Source organism: Macaca thibetana, chromosome 2, assembly GCF_024542745.1.
Source record: "Macaca thibetana thibetana isolate TM-01 chromosome 2, ASM2454274v1, whole genome shotgun sequence".
Taxonomy (NCBI): Eukaryota; Metazoa; Chordata; class Mammalia; order Primates; family Cercopithecidae; genus Macaca; species Macaca thibetana.
This window is the reverse complement of record NC_065579.1, coordinates 133,524,997-133,549,343: the sequence shown is the minus strand read 5'-3', so window position 1 is coordinate 133,549,343 and position 24,347 is coordinate 133,524,997. Positions and strand designations below refer to the sequence as shown.

General features: G+C 38.8%; 1 protein-coding gene across 1 annotated transcript in view; it reads right to left on the bottom strand.

The window, feature by feature from the left end:
• LOC126948999 (uncharacterized) overlaps positions 1 to 24,347 on the bottom strand; it is a 229,927-nt gene that overhangs the window by 39,362 nt on the left and 166,218 nt on the right. Inside the window, exons 4-5 of the mRNA XM_050781413.1 lie at positions 2,272 to 2,328; positions 1,706 to 1,795 (exon numbers count right to left, since the gene is read on the bottom strand). Coding sequence (XP_050637370.1) covers positions 1,706 to 1,795; positions 2,272 to 2,328 — 147 coding nt within the window. The remainder of the gene's footprint in view (positions 1 to 1,705; positions 1,796 to 2,271; positions 2,329 to 24,347) is intronic.

Genomic DNA, 24,347 nt, shown 5'->3' with positions numbered 1-24,347 from the left:
TCGTCTGAACCCCAGTTTCATATCTTGCAAAGGCAGATTCATTAGCTCATTCATAAAATTTCTGTTGAGCGCTTACTATATGTCAGGCACTGTTTAGACTCCTCTGGGGATATATAAAAATAAACAGTCACTGCCCAGTATCCTGAGAGAGAGTAAATGTTTACATTCTAGTGGAGGAATGGGGAGACAAACAATAAACAAATATAAATAAAGAAAGATTGGTAATGACAAGTGCCTTGAAGAAAAATAAACCAGAGTAAGGAGATGAGAGTGGAGCTGAGAGGTAGGTTATTAGGGGAATCAAGGAGAGCCTTTCTGTGGAAGCAATGTTTGAGTAGAAGGAAGAGAGAAAGAGAAGCAGGCCATATGGACATCTGGAGGCAGTGGGGGGACATTTGAGCTGGAGAGAACAGCAAGTGCCCTGAGGTTGAAGGGAGACTAATATGTTCAAGGCATAGGAGAGGGGTCAGTGTAGTAGGATGTATGTCACAGAGGAAGGCAGGAACCATATCATGCAAGACTAGGTCATTCTAAGGGTGATGAAGGTTAGGAGGAGGAATATGATGGGAGTAATGATATCGACAACTGGGTATTGGGAGAATTGAGATAAGGCAATATATAGCTAACACAGTGCCTGACAGACAAAGCCTGCCTGCCTCCCTCCCTCCCTCCCTTCCCTTCTCTCACCTCCCTTCCTCGCTCCTTCCTTCCTTCCTTCCTTCCTTCCTTCCTTCCTTCCTTCCTCCCTCCCTCCCTCCCTCCCTCCCTCCCTTCCTCACTATCTCCCTCAATTCCTCCCTTCCTCGATCCCTCCCTCCCTCCCTCCTTCTCTCCCTCCTACCCCAGCTTTTCCTCAATGTCTCCCTCCCTGTTCATTTTGTTCCCCCTTCTTTGTACATGTGCACTGCTCAAATATATCTCTGAATAAGATGTCTAACTTGCTGTTGTCTGTTTACTTACCACTTTCATGCTAAACTATAAGTTCTTAGAGGACAGGAAAGTTGTCTTTTATGTCTGTGTCATAGCCACATTTCCCCCAGTACCTTGCAAAATTTGTTGAATTTGCTTTCCAAAATTCTCTCCATGGGGAATGGAAATGATTCCTGGGAGTTAAGATGTATGAATGGATTAGCACGACCTCCTTGTTTGGACTGGAGAGCCCCGAGTTGGTCATGGCAACTACACTGGGAAAGCTGCAGTAATACGGTTGTTCACATAAGAGCTCTCTAGTTTGCTATTAGTTTGGAGCCTGGTGCTAAATCTAGTGGGATTTGGGCAAGTCCCTTAATTTTTCTGAAGTTCAATTTTCTCATGTGTACAACTGAAATAATAATCTAAAGGATTATTGGGGGATTGAATGAAATAATATACACCAAGCTGTAAGCATGGTGGACAGCTCTGAGTGACTGATAAATACTATCTAGTATTGAAGGTGTTGTCCCAGTTTCCTTCTCCTCCCCCATAATCATCAAACCAACTTTGGAAGCTGTGAAAAAGCACGGGGAGCCTTTCCCCTACTGAAGTGGTAAATTCTACTCTCTTAGTTATAATTATACTATGATCCTGGTGCTGGGAAGAAAGTTGAGTCACTTAACACCAACTCCTCCTGTTGGACTTTGCCTACCCATCTGTGCCTGATTTACTGTAGTTGTTTGAGATCAAAGAACTTGTTTTATTTTTCTGTATGATAAAGAGGATAACTTACCTAAGGTCACACATAAAAGTGGCAGAGGAGGCTTTGCGTAAAGATGTGGCTCATTCTGAAGTTCATGGGAACAGAAGAAAACATGCTCTCCTAAGAGGCAAGAAACAAAATGTAGGCACTCTACTACTTATCTTGTCACCTTGGGAAAAATTATTTATCCTCCTTCAGGGAAAAGACTACCTTTCTGATTCCCAGGCCAGTGCCCCTTCTGTTGACCTTCTTGGGTTTCATTTTTCACATGTATGAATTGAAGATGTTGGCATAGCTTGACTCTGTCCTGCATTTTCATACCTACGTGGTGATATACATGCCCCAGGCCCTTTTTAGTGACCTGGTTCTGTAAAGTCACCTTTCTGCTGAGAGATCCATGTGATTATTCCTAGGCACCGATTGCCACCAGTACTTGCTAGAGTCATTCAATATTGCAAAGCAGTAAATAGAACCACTTTGTGTGTGTAGTTCAGCAGAGGAAATAACCTTACATTTCAGAATTCTTTGCTTTTGTTCTCCCAGTCCTTCTCTAAACACCCTTCCCCCAGCCTTGCTTTTTTGCTTTCATCAGGTACCTTCTGCTTTTATTCCCATCTGTTCTTCCTTTTCCTCATTTTCTCTCCAATGGGGACCTGGAAGATAAGAAAACATACATCTGAAATCCAAGATTTGTTGCCTGGGAGAGATCAGAGGATTGTTTATTTCTTTTCTTTTCTTTCTTTCTTTTTTTTTTTTTTTCCTTAACAGCATGATCAAATCTTGGTTCTTTGCTGAAAACTTTTCCAGATGGGGTAGTTTCTTTGCTAATTAAAAGGTTGGATAATGAGCATTTAGTGTTCTGGTGATTAAGACCTCCTTAGCCTCACAGGTCAGTGCCACCTGAATTAATTGGCACCTTCTCAGTTGGGGTTCAGTTCTCACATCTTATCCTACCAAGAATGGCATTCAGAGCTTTCTGTAATCCGCCCTCATGCAGTTTTCCCAGCCCTTCCTCCCTTTGCTACATCACTCTCTGTTGATGTAGTGATTTACCCTCTGTCACTCTCTTGCTATGTGATTTGCTTTCTTGCCACTATATTCCCTTTTTCTCTCTGCCTGAAATGGTTTAGTTATGATTATAGACTCAGGAGACAGTATGCATTGGAATAATTGGAACTAGCCCTGTCACACTAGTTGTTTAGCACCTCAGCTTTCTTTTTCTTTTTCTTTTCTTTTGTTCCTTGTTTTTTGTTTTGTTTTGTTTTTGAGACAAAGTTTCTCTCTTATTGCCCAGGCTGGAGTGCAATGGCGTGATCTTGGCTCACTGTAATCCTTGCCTCCCGGGTTCAAGCAATTTTCCTGCCTCATCCTATCAAGTAGCTGGGATTACAGGCATGCACCACCATGCTGGGCTGATTTTGTATTTTTAGTAGAGATGGGGTTTCTCCATATTGGTCAGGCTGGTCTCGAACTTGCGACCTCAGGTGATCCACCCATCTCGGTCCCCCAAAATGCTGGGATTACAGGCGTGAGCCACCACGCCTGGTCTAACCTCATTGATCTAACCTATAAAAAAGAGAATGATAATAACTTACCTCATTGGATAGTTATGAAGATAAAATAAGATAGAGTATAAAGGGTTTGGCAGAGCACCTGTCCTATGGTAAATGCTCACTAACTGTTAGCTACTGTAATTTTCTATTTATATCTATTCAAATCTCACTGCTTCTGCAAGTCTCCTAAAAAATATTTTGCCAAAATTTCTTTTGCCATTGAAAGTAATGGCAAAAGCCATAATTTTGCACAAACTAAGAAGCCTCCTTTGCTCATCTTCCAGCCCAAGATGATCTCTTCTTCCTAGTATTCTTATTTTGTGACTTTTATAGAAACACTTGGTTGGTCTGGATTTATGTTCAAAGTTCCTGACTACAGGTGAAATACTCTTGGAGGAAGAGACCCAAGCTTCTAGCACAATGCTGAGGCACATCTCCATAGAATAGAATTGTTATTTTATGTCCCCAGTTAAAGGAATTTTATTTTTGTTGATGTTGTCTTGGGCTCTTGAGTGTTCTACTGATTTATTGAATAGTCCACTGATTTCTCATTATGTGAAAACTCTGGAGTCCTAGGTGTGTTTCTTCTAAGAACCTAATTAATTCAGGCTGCTAAGGCTGCCACATGGACTGTGGTTTAAGGACTAGGCTATTTGGTGAGCAATTCTAAGTCCTGCTTTGGAACGCTAAGGTCATATACCTTTGGAATGCCAAATTACAAGATGCTTTGAAGGAACTTTTAGGGTAAATCACAATCTCATCCATGTGCATCCTTAGTTAAGGTTTATAAAGAGAAGTTTGGTTCCTGATTTTCAGTAGCAGTATCATTAGTTTTTCAAAAACCACTGAAATTTTACATATATTTTGCCTCATAAATACCTACAATTAGGTCAGCATTCAGAAAAGGGGGCTTCTGTTTGCATAGAATTACATTAATTCTGCATTCTCTCATAGCAAAGTTGAAAGAGAGGATTAATCACTTATTCATGCAAAACCAATTCGCATGAATCATTTATTTATCTTGTTCTGGTAATTTTGCAGAGCTCATTTTTACATGCCTCAGGTTGCAGATAAAGCGAAAACTCAGAGGGTGATTTACCCTCCACAATAAAGACCTGATGGCCGTGTAAACAGTATGCTTCCTATAGGAAATCAATAGGTAACCATGGAAATGACTCCACAATGGGAAATTCTATTTCTTTATGAACAAATCATCAAAAAGATCAATTGTAAGAGGAAAAGGCTTTGCCTGTGTCCTTACCTTTCACAAAGCCTTTTGGTCTGTGTAAAGAAGAAAACATGTGCCTTGGTGACAGTAAAGAATTATCTTAAAGCTGTATTGAGAATGAACACACTTTTTACTTTATAAAGTTTGGGCTGAAATGTCTTGTCCTCCGTTCCTGGAGGTCTAGCTAAGAAACTTATATCTAATGGCAAGAAGAATGTTCCAGAATACAGGATGCTTGAATTCTTGATCTGGCCTAATTTCTTCCCTCCCTTCCTTCCTTCCTTCCTTCCTTCCTTCCTTCCTTCCTTCCTTCCTTCCTTCCTTCCTTCCTTCCTTCCTTCCTTCCTTCCTTCCTTCCTTCCTTCCTTCCTTCCTTCCTTCCTTCCTTCCTTCCTTCCTTCCTTCCTTCCTCTCCTTCCCTCCCTCCCTCCCTCTCTTTCTTTCTTTCTTTCTTTCTTTCTTTTTTTTTAAAAAAAAAACAAGGGTAATAATATCCAACGCCAAAGGAGTCTTTGATAATTAAATGAGGTAATAATTAGTAAAGAATATAGTACAGTGCCCAGCACACAGCAAGTAGAAAATGCTATTAACAGCCACTTTTACAGTAATGACAATTGCCCAAACAATATTAATCCCACTAGTAAAGGGTTTTCACATTATAGGTACTTTTTAAAAACTTTCGTCTTAGGTTCAGGGTACATGTGAAGGTTTGTTACATAGGTAAACTCATGTCATGGGGGTTTATTGTACAGATTATTTCATCACCCAGGAATTAAGCCCAGTACCCAATAATTATTTTTTCTGCTCCTCTCCCTCCTCCCACCTTTCCCACTCAACTAGACCCCAGTGTCTGATGTTTCCTTCTTTGTGTTCATAAGTTCTTATCATTTAGCTCCCACTTATAAGTGAGAACATGAAGTATTTGGTTTTTTGTTCCTGTATTCATCTGCTGAGGATAATAGCCTCTAGCTCCATCCATGTTCCTGCAAAAGATAAGATTTCATTCTTTTTTATGGCTGTATAGTATTGTATGGTGTATATGTACCACAGTTGCTTTATCCAATCTGTCACTGATGGGCATTTAGATTGATTCCATGTCTTTGCTATTGTGAACAGTGCTGCAATGAACATTTGTGTGCATGTATCTATATGGTAGAGTTGCTTTATATCCCTCTGGGTATATACCCAGTAATAGGATTGACCCAGCCTAATTTCCAGCAGCAATGAGATCTTTAACAAGCAATTTCATCTCAGTGGGCCTTGATTTCCTCATCTGTAAAGTGATCAGACGAGCCTAGGGATGGCAGTCTGATTTAGCCCAGATACAGATGGATGTTGCACATATAGCATTATCTCACTTTCTCTTACTTGGAAGACATTACTAATCAATAGTAATATTCTTTGTCACTGAGCTTGGATAGAGTCTCCAAATCCTTATTTATACATTTCTCCAGGCAGCTGCTGCCTATGGATCAGAGTTGTCATGTGTAAGACATCCGTTTACCTCTATGTGACCCTTAAGGTTTATTTAGCCCTGACATTACAAGAATCTGAAAACTAGCTTTAAGTATTGAATATTCATGTCTATTCAGCTAGTCTTAAGCACACAGTCCAAGTAACAAGGATAGCACCAACAATAAACAATTATGATATTGTCTTTGTTAAGCCAAATAAACTGATCTCATTAATGTCAAAATATTTATTTCAATGCTAAAGTTACTATTGAACCACTAATTGATAATAATGAAATAATGTTTGTAGCACTCTGCTGCTGTTCACTTATCAGCTTAGTGACACAACTTAAGTAGCAAATCTGATTGCAGTTTTCATGCTTGCTCTTTTTTCAACAGTAGAGGGCAGCACAGCTATTTTTAAGTGTCTTCTTTGGGAGCCATTTGTGTGTGCACACAGGCATTGTATACAATGGGTGCAAAGATGTGACCTGTAGTGGGTTGTAATAGAAGAGTATATTCAGGTGACAAAATAGCCTGCTTAATTAGATCTCTTGGATTGTGGTGTGGAATTTTCCTCTTTAGGCTTTCAGAAATTACCATTACCCTATTAGTATTTACATGTTTCAGCATCTCATATTGATTCTTTTTATTTTGTTCTTTCTGTTGTTTTTCTCCTCCTGTTGTTACTTGTCTCACTTTAGAGGCAGTGTTATGTAAGCGAAAATATCACAGCTTTTGGCTTCTGAAGGTGTAGACTCCAATCCCAGCTCTCCTGCTAGCTCTGTGACTGAGCTGATCAGAATCTCAGAGCCTCAAGATTCTCCTTTTTAAAACAGATATAGAAATACACAATTGAGAGTTTTTAGCATGAAGTGGTGTTGAATTTTATCGAAGGTCTTTTTTACCTCTATTGAGATAATCATGTGGTTTTTGTCATTGGCTCTGTTTATGTGATGGATTATATTTATTGATTTGTGTATGTTGAACCAGTCTTGCATCCCAGGGATGAAGCTGACTTGATTGTGGTAGATAAGCTTTTCGATGTGCTGCTAGATTTGGTTTGCCCATATTTTATTGAGGATTTTTGCATCAATGTTCATCAGGGATATTGGCCTAAAATTCTCCTTTTTTGATGTGTCTCTGCCAGGTTTTGGTATCAGGATGATGTTGGCCTCATAAAATGAGTTAAGGAGGAGTCCCTTTTTTTCTATTCTTTGGAATAGTTTCAGAAGGAATGGTACCAGCTCCTCTTTGTACTTCTAACAATTCAGCTGTGAATCTTTCTGGTCCTGGGCTTTTTTTGGTTGGTAGACTATTAATTACTGCCTCAATTTCAGAACTTGTTATTGTTCTATTCAGGGATTTGACTTCTTCCTGTTTTAGTATTGGGAGGGTGTATGTGTCCAGGAATTTATCCATTTCTTCTAGATTTTCTAGTTTATTTGTGTAGAGGTATTAATAGTATTCTCTGATGGTAGTTTGCATTTCTGTGGGATCAGTGGTGATATCCCCTTTATCATTTTTTATTATGTCTATTCAATTCTTCTCTCTTTCTTCTTTATTAGTCTGGCTAGCCGTCTATTTTGTTAATCTTTTCAAAAAATCAGCTCCTGGATTCATTGATTTTTTGAAGGTTTTTTATTTTGTGTCTCTATCTCCTTCAGTTCTACTCTGATGTTAGTTATTTCTTGTCTTCTGCTAGTTGTTGAATTTGTTTGCTCTTGCTTCTGTAGTTCTTTTAATTGTAATGTTAGGGTGTCAATTTTAGATCTTTCCTGCTTTCTCCTGTGGGCATTTAGTGGTATAAATTTCCCTCTAAACACTGCTTTAGCTGTGTCCCAGAGATTCTGGTACGTTGTATCTTTGTTCTCATTGGTTTCAAAGAACTTATTTATTTCTGCTTTAATTTCGTTATTTATCCAGTAGTCATTCAGGAGCAGATTGTTCAGTTTCCATGTAGTTGTGTGGTTTTGAGTGAGTTTCTTAATCCTGAGTTCTAATTTGATTGCACTGTGGTCTGAGAGACTTTATGATTTCCTTTCTTTTGCATTTGCTGAGGAGTGTTTTACTTCCAATGATGAGGTCAGTTTTAGAATATAAGTGCAAAATGGTGCTGAGAAGAACGTATATTCTGTTGATTTGGAGTGGAGAGTTCTATAGCTGTCTATTAGGTCTGCTTGGTCCAGAACAGAGTTCAAGTCCTGAATATCCTTGTTGATTTTCTGTCTTATTGATCTGTCTAATACTGACAGCGAGGGTGTTATAGATATTGATGGAACACATCTCAAAATAATGAGAGCTATTTGTGAAAAACCCAAAGCCAATATCACACTGAATAGGCAAAAGCTGGAAGCATTTCCTTTGAAAACCAGCATGAGACAGGGATGCTGTCTCTCACCAGTCCTATCCAACATAGTATTGGAAGTTCTGGCCGGGGCAATCAGGCAAGAGAAAGAAAGGGCATTCATATAGGAAGACAGGAAGTCAAATTGCCTCTGTTTGCAGGTGACATAATTGTATATTTAGAAAACCCTATTATCTCAGCCGAAATCTCCTTACGCTGATAAGCAACTTCAGCAAAGTCTCAGAATGCAAAATCAATGTGCAAAATCACAAGCATTCCTATACACGGTTAACAGACAAAAAGAAAGCCAAATCATGAGTGAACTCCCATTCACAATTGCTACAAAGAGAATAAAATACCTAGGAATACAACTTACAAGGGATGTGAAGGATCTCTTCAAGGAGAACTACAAACCACTGCTCAAGAAAATAAGAGAGAACACAAACAAATGGAAAAACATTCCATGCTCATGGATAGGAAGAATCAATATTGTGAAAATGGCCATACTGCCCAAAGTAATTTATAGATTCAATGCTATCCCCATCAAGCTACCATTGTCTTTACTCACAGAATTATAAAAAACTACTTTAAATTTCATATGGAACAAAAAAAGAACTCATATAGCCAAGACAATCCGAAGCAAAAGCAACAAAACTGCAGGATTCACACATCCTGGCTTCAAATTATACTACAAGGCTACAGTAACCAAAACAGTATGGTACTGGTACCAAAACAGATTTATAGGCTGATGGAACAAAGCAGAGGCCTTAGAAATAACACCACACATCTACAACCATCTGACCTTTGACAAACCTGACAAAAACAAGCAATGGGGAAAAGAATCCCTATTTAATAAATGGAGTTGGGAAAACTGGCTATCCATATGCAGAAAACTTACACCTTATACGAAAATTAACTCATGATGGGTTAAAGACTTAAATGTAAGACATAAAACCATAAAAACTCTATAAGAAAACCTAGGCAATACCATTGAGGACATAGGCATGGGCAAACATTTCATGACTAAAACACCAAAAGCAATGGCAACAAAAGCCAAAATTGACAAATGGGATCTAATTAAACTAAAGAGATTCTACACAGCAAAAGAAACTATCATTAGAGTGAACAGAATGGGAGAAGCAATCTATCCATCTAACAAAGGACTAATATCCAGAATATACAGGAACTTAAAGAAATTTACAAGAAAAAAACAACCCCATCAAAAAGTAGGTGAAAGACATGAACAGACACTTCTGGAAAGAAAACATTTATGTGGCCAACAAGTATATGAAAAAAAGCTCATCATCATTGGTCATTAGAGAAATGCAAATCAAAACCACAATGAGATACCATCTCATGCCAGTTACAATGGCAATCATTAAAAAGTCAGGAAACAACAGATATTGGAGAGGTTGTGGAGAAATAGGAATACTTTTACACTGTTGGTGGGAGTGTAAATTAGTTCAACCATTGTGGAAGACAATGTAGCAATTCCTCAAGGATCTAGAACTAGAAATACCATTTGACCCAGCAATCCTATTACTGGGAAATATACCCAAAGGCTTATAAATCATTCTACTATAAAGACACATGCACACATATGTTTACTGCAGCACTGTTCACAATAGCAAGGACTTGGAACCAACCCAAATGCCCATCGATGATAGACTGGATAAAGCAAATGTGGCACATATATACCATGGAATACTATGCAGCCATAAAAAAGGATGAGTTCATGTCCTTTGCAGGGACATGTATGAAGCTGGAAACCATCATTCTCAGCAAACTAGCACAGGAGCAGAAAACCAAACACTGCATGTTCTCACTCATAAGTGGGAGTTGAACTATGAGAACACACGGATACAGAGAGAGGAATATTATACACTGGGGCCTGTCGGGGGTGGGGGCTAGAGGAAGGATAGCATTAGGAGAAATACCTAATGTAGATGATGGGTTGATGGGTTCAGCAAACCACAATGGCACATGTGTACCTATGTAACAAACCTGCACGTTCTGCACATGTATCCCAGAACTTAAAGTATAATTTAAAAAAATTCACAATCTTCTCTATCATCTCATCGTGTTGTTGTGAATATCAAATGAAATCAATATATGTGAAAGCATTATTGAAATATAGGTTTTAAAACTAATAACCAATCTCTTTATGCTATTATTGCTGAATCAAACTTTTAATTCAAATGAATTACACAAATAATTTTTAGGATTTATTTTTGAATTATAGGATGGCATCTGCCAATGGGTAGATTTGTCTGCAAGGCATCCTGAGACATCCTTGGCCTGCAGGATGCCTTGTTGGGAGCTGAAGTGCAGGAACTGATGCAGCTGTAAGGGCCAAGCCATGAAAGGGTATGGTTGGAATCTACAGGGTTTATTGAGAATATTCACTGTATTCTGGATAAAGACTAATACTGAACTTAAACCTATCAGACCTAATGTCCCCTTTCCAACAGATATTTTGTAGTTCCCTTTTTACTTTCAAAGATAATATAATTTTTAGGTAATACAATATCTCTACATACCTAATTTCACACAGAAAATAAATTAATATCATGCCCTAATTTTTAGATAAAGGTTTAAAAGTGTAAAATAATTAAAAGTAACATAATATATATGTCAATACATAAGTGCTTGAGCTTGGTTACTAAAAGACATGATGAGTTAGTCAGATGCTATACCTACATGAAGAATGGAAATTGCAAATGCAGACTGTCACAGGAGCTTTGTACTTGTGACTCAAATAGCAAGAATGTCATTGTAGTATTGGTGAAGTGATTTTCAGGATGGTGAACAATTTTTGGTAAAGTTTCCTCCCCATGATTTACAGAGTAGAAACTGTCCTGGAAAATTAGTTGTATATTAAAACGTGCTGCAAAAAGTACTTTGAGATTATGTGTGAAACCGAGTTAGCTTCTAGGCTCAGATACTAACAGAGAGGTTTTTCATCTATATGAGTGTTTGAGAACACAGTACAACGAATCCTTGGGTGGATTATACAGTGCTTTCATTGTGGGATGTCTGTTTTCTCTGGCCTGCACACTCTAAATGCCAGTAAACATGTGGTGATGTTGTAGAAGGAGGCAGATGTTACTGTTATGACAACCAAATATGTCATCAACAGTTTCTGAAACATTCTATTGGGGGTAGAACCATCCCATCTGAGAATCAATTGATCTAAGCCAGGAGTCCATATAGCAGCTCAGGCATGTCAATAGTAAGGAAATATCACCCAGCCACTGACTAGATGTATAGGGAATGGAACCCAGCCCTGAAGTGTGCAGGTGGCAATGACTGGACAGAGTATCAGACCAACCAAACAGGCTGGGGTTCCTGTGAGAGCTCTAGTGGAGAACAGGAACCCCAGATAGAAGTCAGTTGAATGGGTTAGACTGAGGGCTGGCAGCAGGCGGGATGAAAAGGAACACTGCAGTGTAACAGATATTCAGCTGCCCTGGGCTTATAACCCACTGAAGCCTGGGATAATGGCCACAAAATTAATTCCAGACTCCTAAAATACTTCTGCTGCTAAGCCTAGTGATCTTGATCAGCCTTGGTCCAGATTTGCTCAGGAGCTTCAGAGGGCTATGTTCTAGACATAAGGCATTGTGGAACCTCACCCTGAAGACTTCTGGAGAAGGCATGCACTGAAAAGTATAGACCTAGACACATTGGAAGAAAGTTACAAAAAAGAACCATGTGTTGGCTCAGTATTTGGAAGCTCTTAAAATGAAATGATCTGCCTTGTAAAATGGTGACCTACTGAGTAATAATAATCTTTTATGTTTAGAAAGGGATTTCATGTCTTCTATCAAGTTTAATGTGCATTATCTGAAATCAATCATGCCTTCTCTTGCTCAGTAGTCTCATATTGTTCTGGATCATTTATTGCTAGCCATCTAGAGAGTTTATTTACACTGAGGTAGTAGGTTCTTCACATATTATCTTCTAGAGTCATTAGTGTTTAGAAGAAAAGGCCAATGCTTATCTCAGGTCTGGACGGGATTTTCATATTGCTGTGCTTCAGAATCCCCTAGAGAGATGTTTTATATATATATATATATATATATATATATATATATATATATATATATATATATATCTCAATGCCCAAGGCATCCCTCAGGCTGTTTAGATTCAGAAGATATGATTATGGAATATGTATTTTTTTAAAGTCTCACAAGTGATCCTTTGTGTAATTCAGGTTAAGAACAACTTTCTTATACATAGATTTTTTTCATCCATATTAGAATGTAAATGTCTTCAGCGAGGAATTCAGTTAACATACTCTGTAACACTAGTTCAGTGCCAGATAGAAAGTTCTTCCTTGATAAATGTTTGTTGAATCTTTGATTAATATGAAATTTTAGGCACTGTGGCCCATGTGTGTTTATGTGCAGCATGTTGGAGCAATGTGAGGCTTTTCTAACACTTTTCAATTTTTTACCTCACAGGCAATAGTTTGCTTCCAGCAGATTTAAGTCTGACTGTAGTCCTACCTCCTTCGTGGCCCCACCCTTATAAGCTCATTTAACCTTAATTATCTCCTTAAAGGCCCTATCTCCAAATACAATCACCTTCGGGTTAAGGCCTCCTTCATGAGTTAATCATATCCCTCCCTCCCTTCCTCCCTCCCTCCCTTCCTCCCTGCCTTTTTCCTTCCTCCCTCCTTTCCTCCCTCCCTCCGTCCCTCCCTCCTTCCCTCCCTTCCTTCCTTCCTTCTTTCCTTCCTTCCTTCCTTCCTTCCTTCCTTCCTTCCTTCCTTCCTTCCTTCCTTCCTTCCTTCCTTCCTTCTTTCCTTCCTTCTCTTCTTCCCTCTCTCCCTCCCTCCCTCCTGTCCATGCATCCATCCATACATCCATCCATGCATCTGTCCATCCATCCACATCCATCCATCCGTCTATCTGTTATGGACTGAATTGTGTCTCTCATCAAATTCATATTTTGAAGCCTTAACCCAAAGGTGATTGTATTTGGAGATAGGGCCTTTAAGGAGATAATTAAGGTTAAATGAGCTTATAAGGGTGGGGCCGTAATCCAATACCTTATACAAAGAGGAAGAGATACCAGAGAGCTCATTTCATTCTTTCTCTGTCAGTGCACAGAGAAAAAGTCATGTGAGCATTCCACAAGAAGGCAGTGACCCGCAAGCCAGGAAGAGAGGCCTTGCTAGATACTAACCCTGATGACACCTTCATCTTGGACTTTCAGCTAGCAAAAGTTTGAAAAAATAAATTTCTATCATTTAAGCCACCCAGTTTGTGGTTTTTAAGATAGTCTGCTATGGTCTGAATGTTTGTGTAACCCCCAGATTCATATGTCGAACCCTAATCCTCAATGTGGTGGTATTGGGAGGTGGGGGAAGTAGTTAGGTCATGAAGGGCAGGTCCCTCAGAAATAGGATTCCTGCCCTTATAAAAGCGGCCCCAGAGAACTCTCTTGCCCCTTTTGCCATGTGAGGACATAGCAAGAAGTTGCCATCTGTGAACCAGAAAGTAGGCCTTCACCAAACAGCAGATCTGCCAGTGCCTTGATCTTGGACTTCCCAGAATCCAGAGCTGTGAGAAATATGTTTCTGTTGTTTATAAGCTACCTGGTTTATGGTGTTTTGTTATAGCCAGCTGAATGGATTATGACATAGCCCAAGGAGGCTAATACATTATCTATCCTCTATCAATCATCTTTTACCGGTGGGTAGCAATTTGTCGGGCAGATAGTAGCCTCTTTCCCATTAATTCAGAGGCATCCCAGAAATGATTGAGTTTTTGGAATTATTATTAATAACAATTCCAGGCACTAAAGTTCCTGTTATTATATGTGAAAAGATGTGGGTGGCATAAAGGATTAGGTGACCTAGGTATTTTTCAGAATTGAGGCTTGAGTGACAGACAGTTTAATAACATATCGGCTGACATCTCGTACTGCTAATGAGATATATTTTTTGAACCCTGGGATTGAGTATCTTGAGTAACTCATGAGGTCAAAGGAGAGCCAATGTCTTCAGGCAGTTTTATGCATAATAAGTTTAATAAGATTTTTATTTTTAGGAGCAGTGGCTGTGCTTTACTTTCTGATAATTTATGAGAACAACAAATTGAGACAATAAGGCAGAGAAGGTGAGAATTTGTGAAGCATTAATTTTAGTTTATTGTCTATTGCATTTTTTGTCAGTTGACTCATTTCCTCTCATTTTTACACTTACCAATGAGCTTAACACCTTTTTAATGGATTACATGCCCAGTGATGAAGGACTAGACAGTCATTTTCTCTCCCTTACAATTCTGTTTAATATGACTAAATTATACCCAAAGAACGGCCTTTTCAGTCCACCTTTTATGAGCTCTAAGAACGTAACAAGAAAAGGATCTGAGTTTATGAACCTATCTAGGTGGAGTTTTAAGTCAATGCCAAGTGGTTGTATGTGAAAATCTGTAGATTGCAGTTAGATTTTCAGTTGAGTGAAAATGTTTCCCTGGGAGTTTCTATTCTAAGAATTATTCCTCTACTTATAAATTATCTATGTGTCTGTCTATTTCCTTTGAGAGTGCGTATGTGCATATTATCTCTCTATCACCCTTAGCACTGAGCTTTCCATAGAAAACGTCATTCATTCATATTTATCAAACATATAATTATTTAGAATCCTACCGTTTTTAGACTTATTTGGGAGATAGACATGTACGTAAGCAAATAATTCAAGTAATCTCTTACAAGAGATGTAAAAGTTGTTATAGGAGCACAAACGAAGAGGTAATTAACTCTCCCGGGGAGGTTGGAGAAGAGGTAATATTGTAGATGTATCAGGAGGGACAGTGGGGAGTTGGCATAGAGGAAAAGGGTAAGGCCTTTCTTGACAGAGGGCACAGCATGGATACAGGCAAGGAGAACACAATGATGCTCTTTAGAAGGGCTGGGGAATATAGAGATTACCTAAATGTGTACAGCTGTGAGGATGATTTACCATGATAGGTCTGTGTAAAAGCAAAGGCTGTTTTGCTTTAGATGTGCAGTATGTTTCATGCTGTATGCTTGCTGCTCCTCAAACATGTTGTTCACATCCATGCCTTTGTTCTCATCATTCCTTCTGCCTAAATACCTCTTACTCATCCTTTGGGGCCTAGCTCTTCTGTGAAACTTTTTAACACTTTCCTGGCAGAATTTATTGCTCCATCTTCTATGTTCCCGCAGCACTGTGCTCATATTGCTATGCAAGTATCATATGGGTATTGTTCATGTTGACATTTTCCTTACTGGATTGTGAGGTCTTCAAGTGCTGATACTACATATAGTTTTCTTTTTGTATTCTTATTAGCATAATGACTGGCAAACAATATGTATTTAAAACATGAAGAATCAGTACGGATGGCCCCCTTAATGCTCCAGACAGAATTATTTTTAAAAGAGAAGTAGCTTGGCTCATTGGGAAGAGGCCAGTATGAGGATACTAGAAACTGAAATCTAACTTCACTTTGCTTCTTGGTGCTAACCAGCTGTATGGCAACAGGCTTGCCCCTTAACCTGGGGCTTCATCTTCGCTCATATGGATAGCGTAGTACCTTATCAGCATAAAGCCAGGAGGTGGAGTGAAATGATCTTCTGCGATTCTTTCTGACTCTAACAGCTGGAATTTAAAAATGTCTCTGATGAATTGATTTTATATTTACTCATATTTTCTTCATTTTCCTTTGAAGTGTCAGGAGACTTTATTATTTATCTGCTTAACTGTTCTCATAAATAATACATGGAGGTTTTTTATTACAAGGTATTAGTGAAGGAAACTAAAATCCTGAGTTTGTGCTCAGAATAGTCATAGAGTCAGAATGGATACTTGGAGCATCTTGAGAATATCTTGCTGTCTCTAGACAGTTCTCAAACTATTCTCCAACTGACCTTGTGCAAAAGTAATTGTATGTTGTTTTCTCTAAACTGGTATATTAACATACTATCTCCAAAAACTTTCTTTTTGAGTTGAATTTCTAATGAATTGATTAGCAGACAGATGTTCAGAATCTAGGAAAATAATAATAAATTATTTTGTCAATATTCACAGTGAACATCCTTTGAGATACTGAAGGAAAAAGGAAATAACTCAAATTCTTTTTCATCTGTTTGTTGTAATCAGCAAAACATGGCCAACTAAGTGTATCAGGTAAAAATATGATTTTATAAACTATTATGTGATTCATCAATGAAGTATTAAAACAAAACCAACATTTATAATACTGTTCCAATAAGCAATAAATCACTTTCACTGTTCTGATAACTGAGAAGATTGTGAATCTATTCTTGAAAATTATTACTTTTTATTAAGTGATATTGTGAACTGAGCACTGTAGTAATTAACACAAACACAACCTGTGGCTCTTGGGCATTGAGGGACTTTTCAGAGCTTTGTCTGAAAATGGTGGTCTGCAGTGAGAATAGCAGTTGAGAGCACACAGAGGGCTGACTGGGTAGGATAGGGCTGCAGAAACAGCCCTCTGCTTCTATGTGTTGGAAGGTAATGGCAGGTTAACCTGAGAAGGGAATGGTGTCTTGTTATGAGAGAGACCTATTTTTTTTCCTCTATGTCTCAGAAGAGAGTAGCTACATCACAGATATTAGTCTTCCTTAGGGGAGTATTTAGAAGGCTTTGTTTTGATGTTGCAGCGTCCTGTAGGGAGGAAGAGGCTAGGCTCCTTTGCCAGCTTGCCAGCTTGCTAACCTGTTTGGCAGGGAAGGTGGGGCATAGATATTAAGCTCTCAAGACCCAGACCAGAGTCTAGCTAGATTTAACACCTTCAGCTGCGTGCAATGACCACCTGGACCAGGTAATCTTTTCACATGCATAATTTAAAGTAATATTTCAATAGTTTTTTGATTATAAAAGTAAAACATAACTATTGCAGGAAACTTGAAAAATATAAAATAGAAAGTTCAAACAAGAAAATTAGAAACACCCCAAATCAGAAATGCCCACTGTCAATATTCTACACACTTGAACATAATTGAGATCCTAGTTTGTATACAATTGTTTGTTGCTGAACATTATGTTATAAGCACTTGTTAAACCTTTGAAAATGCTTCTTAAGCATTATTTTTAATAGCAGGTTTACATGGAAGAAGATTCATAGTTTATATAACATATCCTCTATTTTTGATATTTAGATTGTTTCAAAATTTTTCTGCTTATATATTCTGTTCAAAGAATGGCTTTCTTCATAAAGTTTCTTCTACTCTTTAGATATTTCAGTAGGATGATTTCCTAGAAATAGAATTATGTCAAGAGATATGGGTATTTTTTAGACTCCCAGTATGTACTATCTTTATAGAACTGTTATGTTGCTGCATCCTCTGTTTAATTTTCATGTTTCCTCTTATGCTTTTCTGATGGGGTGCAAGATTTTCTGAAACTGAGAATGACTATGTTCACCCACTCTAGGCCAACCACTCTAGTGCCAATCAACGGATCAATGATGGTCCTTTGACTTTGACTTAGACCCTGTGAGAGATTTAATAAGAAGTGAAACATATAGTTGTGTTATAGAAGTCTATAATCCAGCAAAACTAATGCATGTGGAAAAATTCACAAACAATTCAAGATAGAATCTCTGTAACCTTTCTTTGTAGGACACCTATGCAATAGGAATCTGAGGTTTCTACAATGTAGATTCTCAATGATCAGTGTGAGTCCCCAGTCAATCCTGGGCCACCATCTGCTCTAGGTTTCAGGGAGGAGTTTCTTATTCTGTCTTTTCAATGAAGGTGTCTCAACATACCAACAAGTGTGCCTTCTAATCCCCACAATCTTCCCCTGGATAATGACAATAATGATGATGATGCCTAACACTTACTGAGCCATTTACCTTGTGCCAGGCATGGAGTAAAATCATTTATATGTATTATCTCATGTTATCTGTCTAACATCCCTGTGAGGTGGTAGTATTATCCTTATTTTATGAATGATAAAACTGTTGCTTAGAGTGATATTAAGAGATTTCCCCAAGGTCATACAGTAGTCAGGGGAAGAGAATTATTCCAGCCAGGTGTGTCAGTTCAGAGTCTGTGATCTTGAACACAAAACCACACAGCTTCTCATGCTGGAAAGGCAAGAAGCTGAGCCTCTGCTAGGGAGTGTTTCTCTGTCAGACTCTCCAGCTAGAGTCTAACTGCTCTTTGCAGAGGCAGCTCCAGGCAAAGGATTTTCTTGTTGTTTGTGGCCACAAGTCCAGCAGCTACTCTCCATGATGTCTCTTATCAGGGATGTTACTATTCAGCATTGCTCTTACAGATCCTCCCATCAGAGCAGTTCAATAGATTCTCTGGTGTTTGCTGAAGTCTGACTTTCTGGACTCCCTCTCAACAATGGCGTATTTAGCCTTACTCTTGGCATCACCTCTGCAGGGTGTCTGACAGCACTACACCCACAGCTCTGCATAAATTCTCAACCCTTTGGAGGAATGACGGAAGCTGCAGTTGCCCCCACTCAAGGCTAAATGCCTAGACTCACTCATGGCGAGTACGTGTTCTTTCCCTACGTATACCCTCTGTAGAACTGCAAAATCATAGAATATTATCATTCTCTCCCTGCAATATTAAAATCCATACCTGTTGTGGACTTGGCAGTAACCTAAAATTCCTCTTTTTGTGTTCTCCCCATGGACCTTTGACACAGATGAATATCAAGCTCCAGGAATATCTTCCCAACCAAATATGCAAACTCAAGTCTTTTGCCTGGATCCCATTAGGTGGTATTAAGGTTAAGCATTATAGGAACTCAAAGAAGATGCCAATAAAGGCTGAAATGACCAGGAAAGATTCCTTGGAGGAGGTGAAACTAGAGGTGAGTCTTGAAATGCCTAGGATTTAAACACCTGGGCTTGATGAGGGTGGACATTTTGAGAGGGACGACTTACATGTGTGATGTCAGGATACAAGAAATTGTATTTACCAGAATGTGAGAAAGCTGGGCTGACAGGAGTCACGCTATGGGCACAGAGATTATTTAACCTTCTCTTTGGTTGCTGAGGCCCCACAGCTCCTCTATGTAATGTACTATTTAAAGGCCAATGCTGAGCATTTCCTGGTGTGACAGCTCTTACATTAGCTGCTTCTCCTAGGTAGATCTTCCTGGTAAATGCCTTGAAAGTAGCGGCCCCCTCTAAATGTTTCTTTTGCAAGCAAGCTAGCTAGCTGCCCACTCAGAACTTTCTAGTTGTTCTTGAGACAAGTTTTTTCAGTTTTTCTTTATTCTGATTAATTTTTTTTTTGTTTTTGGTTGTCAGATATTCAAAATAGCTTAAACATTGAGGGAAATGTACTGGCTTGTGTAGCCAACAGAAAAGTTCTTCTTAGGTTTCAGGAACAGCTTGATTCAGGGGCTCAACGTTTCCATGTTTCCGTATTTTGGTTCTTTATCCCTCTGTTTTGGCTACCTGCTCAGAGAGAGTCTTGCCCTGTTGATGTCCCTGGATTCTTCTCTATATGTCTAAACATGTGAAATAGAGGGCTTTTTTTCTTACTGGTCGATTTGAAAAAGTGTCCTGGACTTGACTCTCAGTGGAATGAATTACATCATATGCCCAACCCTGAGCCAGTTACTAGGGAAAAGGAGATAAGATGCTCTGATTGGTCAGGCCTGAATCATGCACTCACCCATGAAGGCAGACATGAAGTGCATTCAGCCCAACTACATGGACCAAACCTAGACCACATATAGTCTTCCATATAAAAGTAAGGGATGATGATAACCAAAAAGGAGTAAATATATGCTAGGTAGTAAAAAACAACCTACATTTCCCATAGTGGGTCTCTGACTCTCCAAATATTAGGTCGAATAATCTCATTGGCCTAAAAGAATGGCTGGAATACCCTTCATTATTGCCTGGATTCCCTGGAAGGCTAGAGAGCTGTGCTGCTCACTGATGGATGCACCTGCCTCACGTGGCCATTGCTGACATCCTGAAAGTCACTGAGAAGATTGAAGAGTCACTTTGATCTCAACTGGGAGAAAGTGATGAATGCTCTGGATGTGCATTGGATCAGCAGAGAGAGAAAGGAGGATGAGTTTATTATCTGGCTTGACTATGTTGGAAGTAAATAAGTGAAGCTGCTTAACTTAATCTCTCAGAGGCATCTTGTCTGAGGCAGGAGAGCACAGAAGTTTATAACATTGGCCTCTAAAGTCAGGCTGCCTGGGTTTGAACTTAGTTTCTTAGTATCAGTAAGCCTTAGTTTTCTATCTCTACAAAACAGTGTCCTGAGGATGCAATAAAATTATGCATGTAAAGCACTTGATACAGTGCATGGTACATACTCTATTATCGGCTTAATTCTAATGTTAACAAATAATCCTTTACACCAGCACATAATGTCACAAGAGCTTGAGAGAGTCTGTCTATCCAGAGGCATGTGAAGTGTAGGACATATTTTCTCCTATTGGACATGAAACTCTTTCAGCTCCATTTTATTTCCTGAGGGGCAAACAAGTCTGACTATAATCTTCCCATATGTGCTCTGACAACTAATGGCTTCTGGGAGTCACTACCACATCCCCTTCTCCCTCCCACAGAGTCCTGCCTATTCTATGAAAGATTTCATGAATCTGATCTCCCACTTCACTGCCACTGCCCCTATTCTTGTTCACAAGCTCATCTCTCCTGCCTGGTTAATTCAGGAATCTCTAACTGAGTTCCCTGTCTCTAGTCTCTTTCCATCTGGTCTAGTCGATATAATAACGACCTTACTACTTAGCAAGGTATTACTTAAGGCTCTTCTTAGTCTGATTCCAGTCAACCCTTTCATCTGCAAGAATCTCCCCAACAAGACTTTTTTTTTTTTCTTTTTTTTTTTTTTTTTTTTTTTGAGATGGAGTTTCACTCTGTCGCCCAGGCTGGAGTGCAGTGGTGCGATCTCAGCTCACTGAAAGCTCTGCCTCCCAGGTTCACAGAATTCTTCTGCCTCAGCCTCCCGATTAACTGGGACTACAGGCACCCGCCACCGTGCCCAGCTAATTTTGTTTTTTTGCATTTTTAGTAGAGACATGGTTTCACCATGTTAGCCAGGATGGTCTCGATCTCCTGACCTCATGATCCACCCACTTCGGCCTCCCAAAGTGCTGGGATTACAGGCATGAGCCACCATGGCCAGCCCACAAGACATTTTTTTAGGATCACAGCCACTGATGTTCGCTGTTCTTAGAAAACTCCATGCACCAGCATACTGGCAGGCCTTTCCCGCATTGTTCTCACTGCCTATCTGCCTTAGCTGTTCTCTGCCTGGTTAACTTCTGCTTATCTTTTAAAGTTCAGCTCCTCTTCCCTGGGTCCCTTGTCCCTGTGCTTCCAGAGCTAGAGACAGATGTTAGTAGCATAGCATTTATCACACTATTTAACAATTGGCTGTGTACATGCCTCTACTCTGATATGCACCATAAAGTCTTAGAAGAAAAGGAATATGGCTTATGCATTTTTATATACCAAGGGCCTAGAAAAGTGTCCTCGAATGCATATTTTCTACAATAAATATTTATTCTTAGGTTGTAAATTAAAAAGAGTAAAACACACTGCTATACATTTCTCATAATACACCACCATTTCAAGTGGTGCTTAGGACTTTTCTTTCTTTTCAAATGTATTTTTAATTATGTAAGTAAAAAGAAATATATGAATGTTGATATGGTTTGGTTCTGGGTCCCCACTGAAATCTGAACTCGAATTGTAATCCCCATAATCCTCATGTGTCAAGGGCCGGACCAGGTGGAGGTAATTGGATCATGGGGGCGGTTCCTCCCATGCTGTTCTGGTGATAGTGAGTTCTCATAAGATTATGGTTTTACAAGTGTCTGGCATTTTCCCTGCTTGCATTCACTTCGTCCTTCCACCTAGTGAATAAGGTGTCTGCTTCTCCTCTGCTTTCTGCCATGATCCTAAGTTTCCTGAGGTCTCGGCAGCAATACGTAACTGTGAGTCAATTAAAGCCCTTTCCTTTATAAGTTACCCAGTCTTGGGTATTTCTTCATAACAGTGTGAGAATGGACTAATACACATGTATTCTTTTTCTTTTTTTTCTTTTCCCGGAGACAGGATCTTGCTCTCTCACTCAGGTTGGAGTGCAGTGGTGCAATCATGGCTCACTGAGCCTCGAACTCCTCCCACCTCAGCCTCCTGAGTAGCTAGGACTATAGGTGTGCTCCACTATACCCGGTTAACTTTTAACTTACGTTTTGTAGAGACGGGGGTCTCATCATATTGCCCAGGGTTTGTGAATCTATTCTTACTCTTAAAAATATATTAATTCCCTTTCCCTACATAACCACTGTTACTGGCTTGGTAGGTACTTTTCAAGACCTTTTACAATTTTTATTTATTTTAAAATAACAGCTCTATTGAGATATAATCCACATGCCATAAAATTCACTCTTTAAAAATGTACAGTTCAGTGGTTCTTAGTGTTTTCACACAGTTGTGCAACTATCTGATTTTAGAACATTTTCATCATTCCTTTAGTAGTCACTTCCCATTCCTCCCACTCCTCAGCCCCTGGCAACCACTAATTTACTTTCTGTCCGTATGGATTTGCCTCTTGTGGACATTTCATATAAATGGAATCATATGAAAAGCATTTTGTGTTTGACTTGTGTCATTTTAGCATAATGTCTTTAGGGATCATCCATTTTGTAGATATGTTAGTATTTCATCCCTTTTTATGGCAGAATAATATTTTATGTATGCCATATTTTGTTTATCTGTTTATCAGTTGATGGACATTTGGGTTGTTTTCAATTTTTGGCTATTATGAATAATGCTTTATGAATATTATTGTATAAGTATTTATGTAAATGCCTGTTTTTAATTCTCTTTGGTATATATCTAGGAATGAAATTGGTGGATGATATGGTAACTATCTTTAACTTTTTGTTGGACTGCCAAACTGTTTTCTGCAGCAGCTGCACCATTTTGCATTCCCATCAGTAAAGTTTGGGGATTCCAACTTTTCCACATCCTTGTCGCCATTTGTTATATTGTCAGTCTTTTTGACCATAAGCATCTTAATAGGCATGAAGTATTCTCTGATTGTGATTTTGACTTTGATTTTCCCAGTGACTAACGATCTTGAGCATTTTTTAATGTGCCAATTGGCAATTCATATATCTTCTTTGGAGAAATGTCTATTTAAACCTTTTGTTATTTTTTAACTGGGTTATTTGCCCTTTTTTGAGTTGTAAGCATTCTTTATATATTGTGATATGTGACTTACAAATACATATAGAGATATTTGTATATGTTATTAGATATATATCAGATATATGATTATTAGATATATATAACTTACAAGTAAATACCTCATATATGTAATCAGCTATTTGTGAATAATATATATTCACAAATCACGTATCAGATAATTATTTACAAATATTTTCTTCCCAACTTTATCAGATATATAATTTGCAAATATTTTATTCACAACCTTTTTATATACATTTAAATAAATATATATTTATTTTGTGCATATATTTTTATATATAAAGATTTAACTTGTTTTTTTTGATACAGAGTCTTGCTCTGTCACCCAGGCTGGAGTGCAGTGGCACGACCTTGGCTCACTGCAACTTCTGCCTCCCGGGTTCAAGTGATTCTTCTGCCTCAGCTTCCTGAGTAGCTGGAACTACAGGTGCATGCCACCACTCCCGGCTAATTTTTGTATTTTTTTTTAGTAGAGACGGAGTTTCACTACATTGGCCAGACTGGTCTCGAACTCCTCAGGTGATCCACCCACCATGGCCTCCCAAAGTGCTGGGATTACAGGCATGAGCCACCGTGTCTGGCCTTGGTTTCTCTTTTTAATACACGTGGGATTATGCTATCTGTATTGTTGTGTAGGTATCTTCCTAGGTCATTGTAGTGTAAGTCTTCCTCATTATTTTAAATTGCTGCATATATGTGCATAGATCATTCCCCTGATGATAGGCATTTTGATGAGTCTCAATATTTTTACTATAATGAACAATGCTGTAATGAGCATCGTGTAGAGGCTGCTTTCTATACATGTGCAAGTATGTAGCATACCTTGAAGAGGAATCACTGAATTTAAGGACATC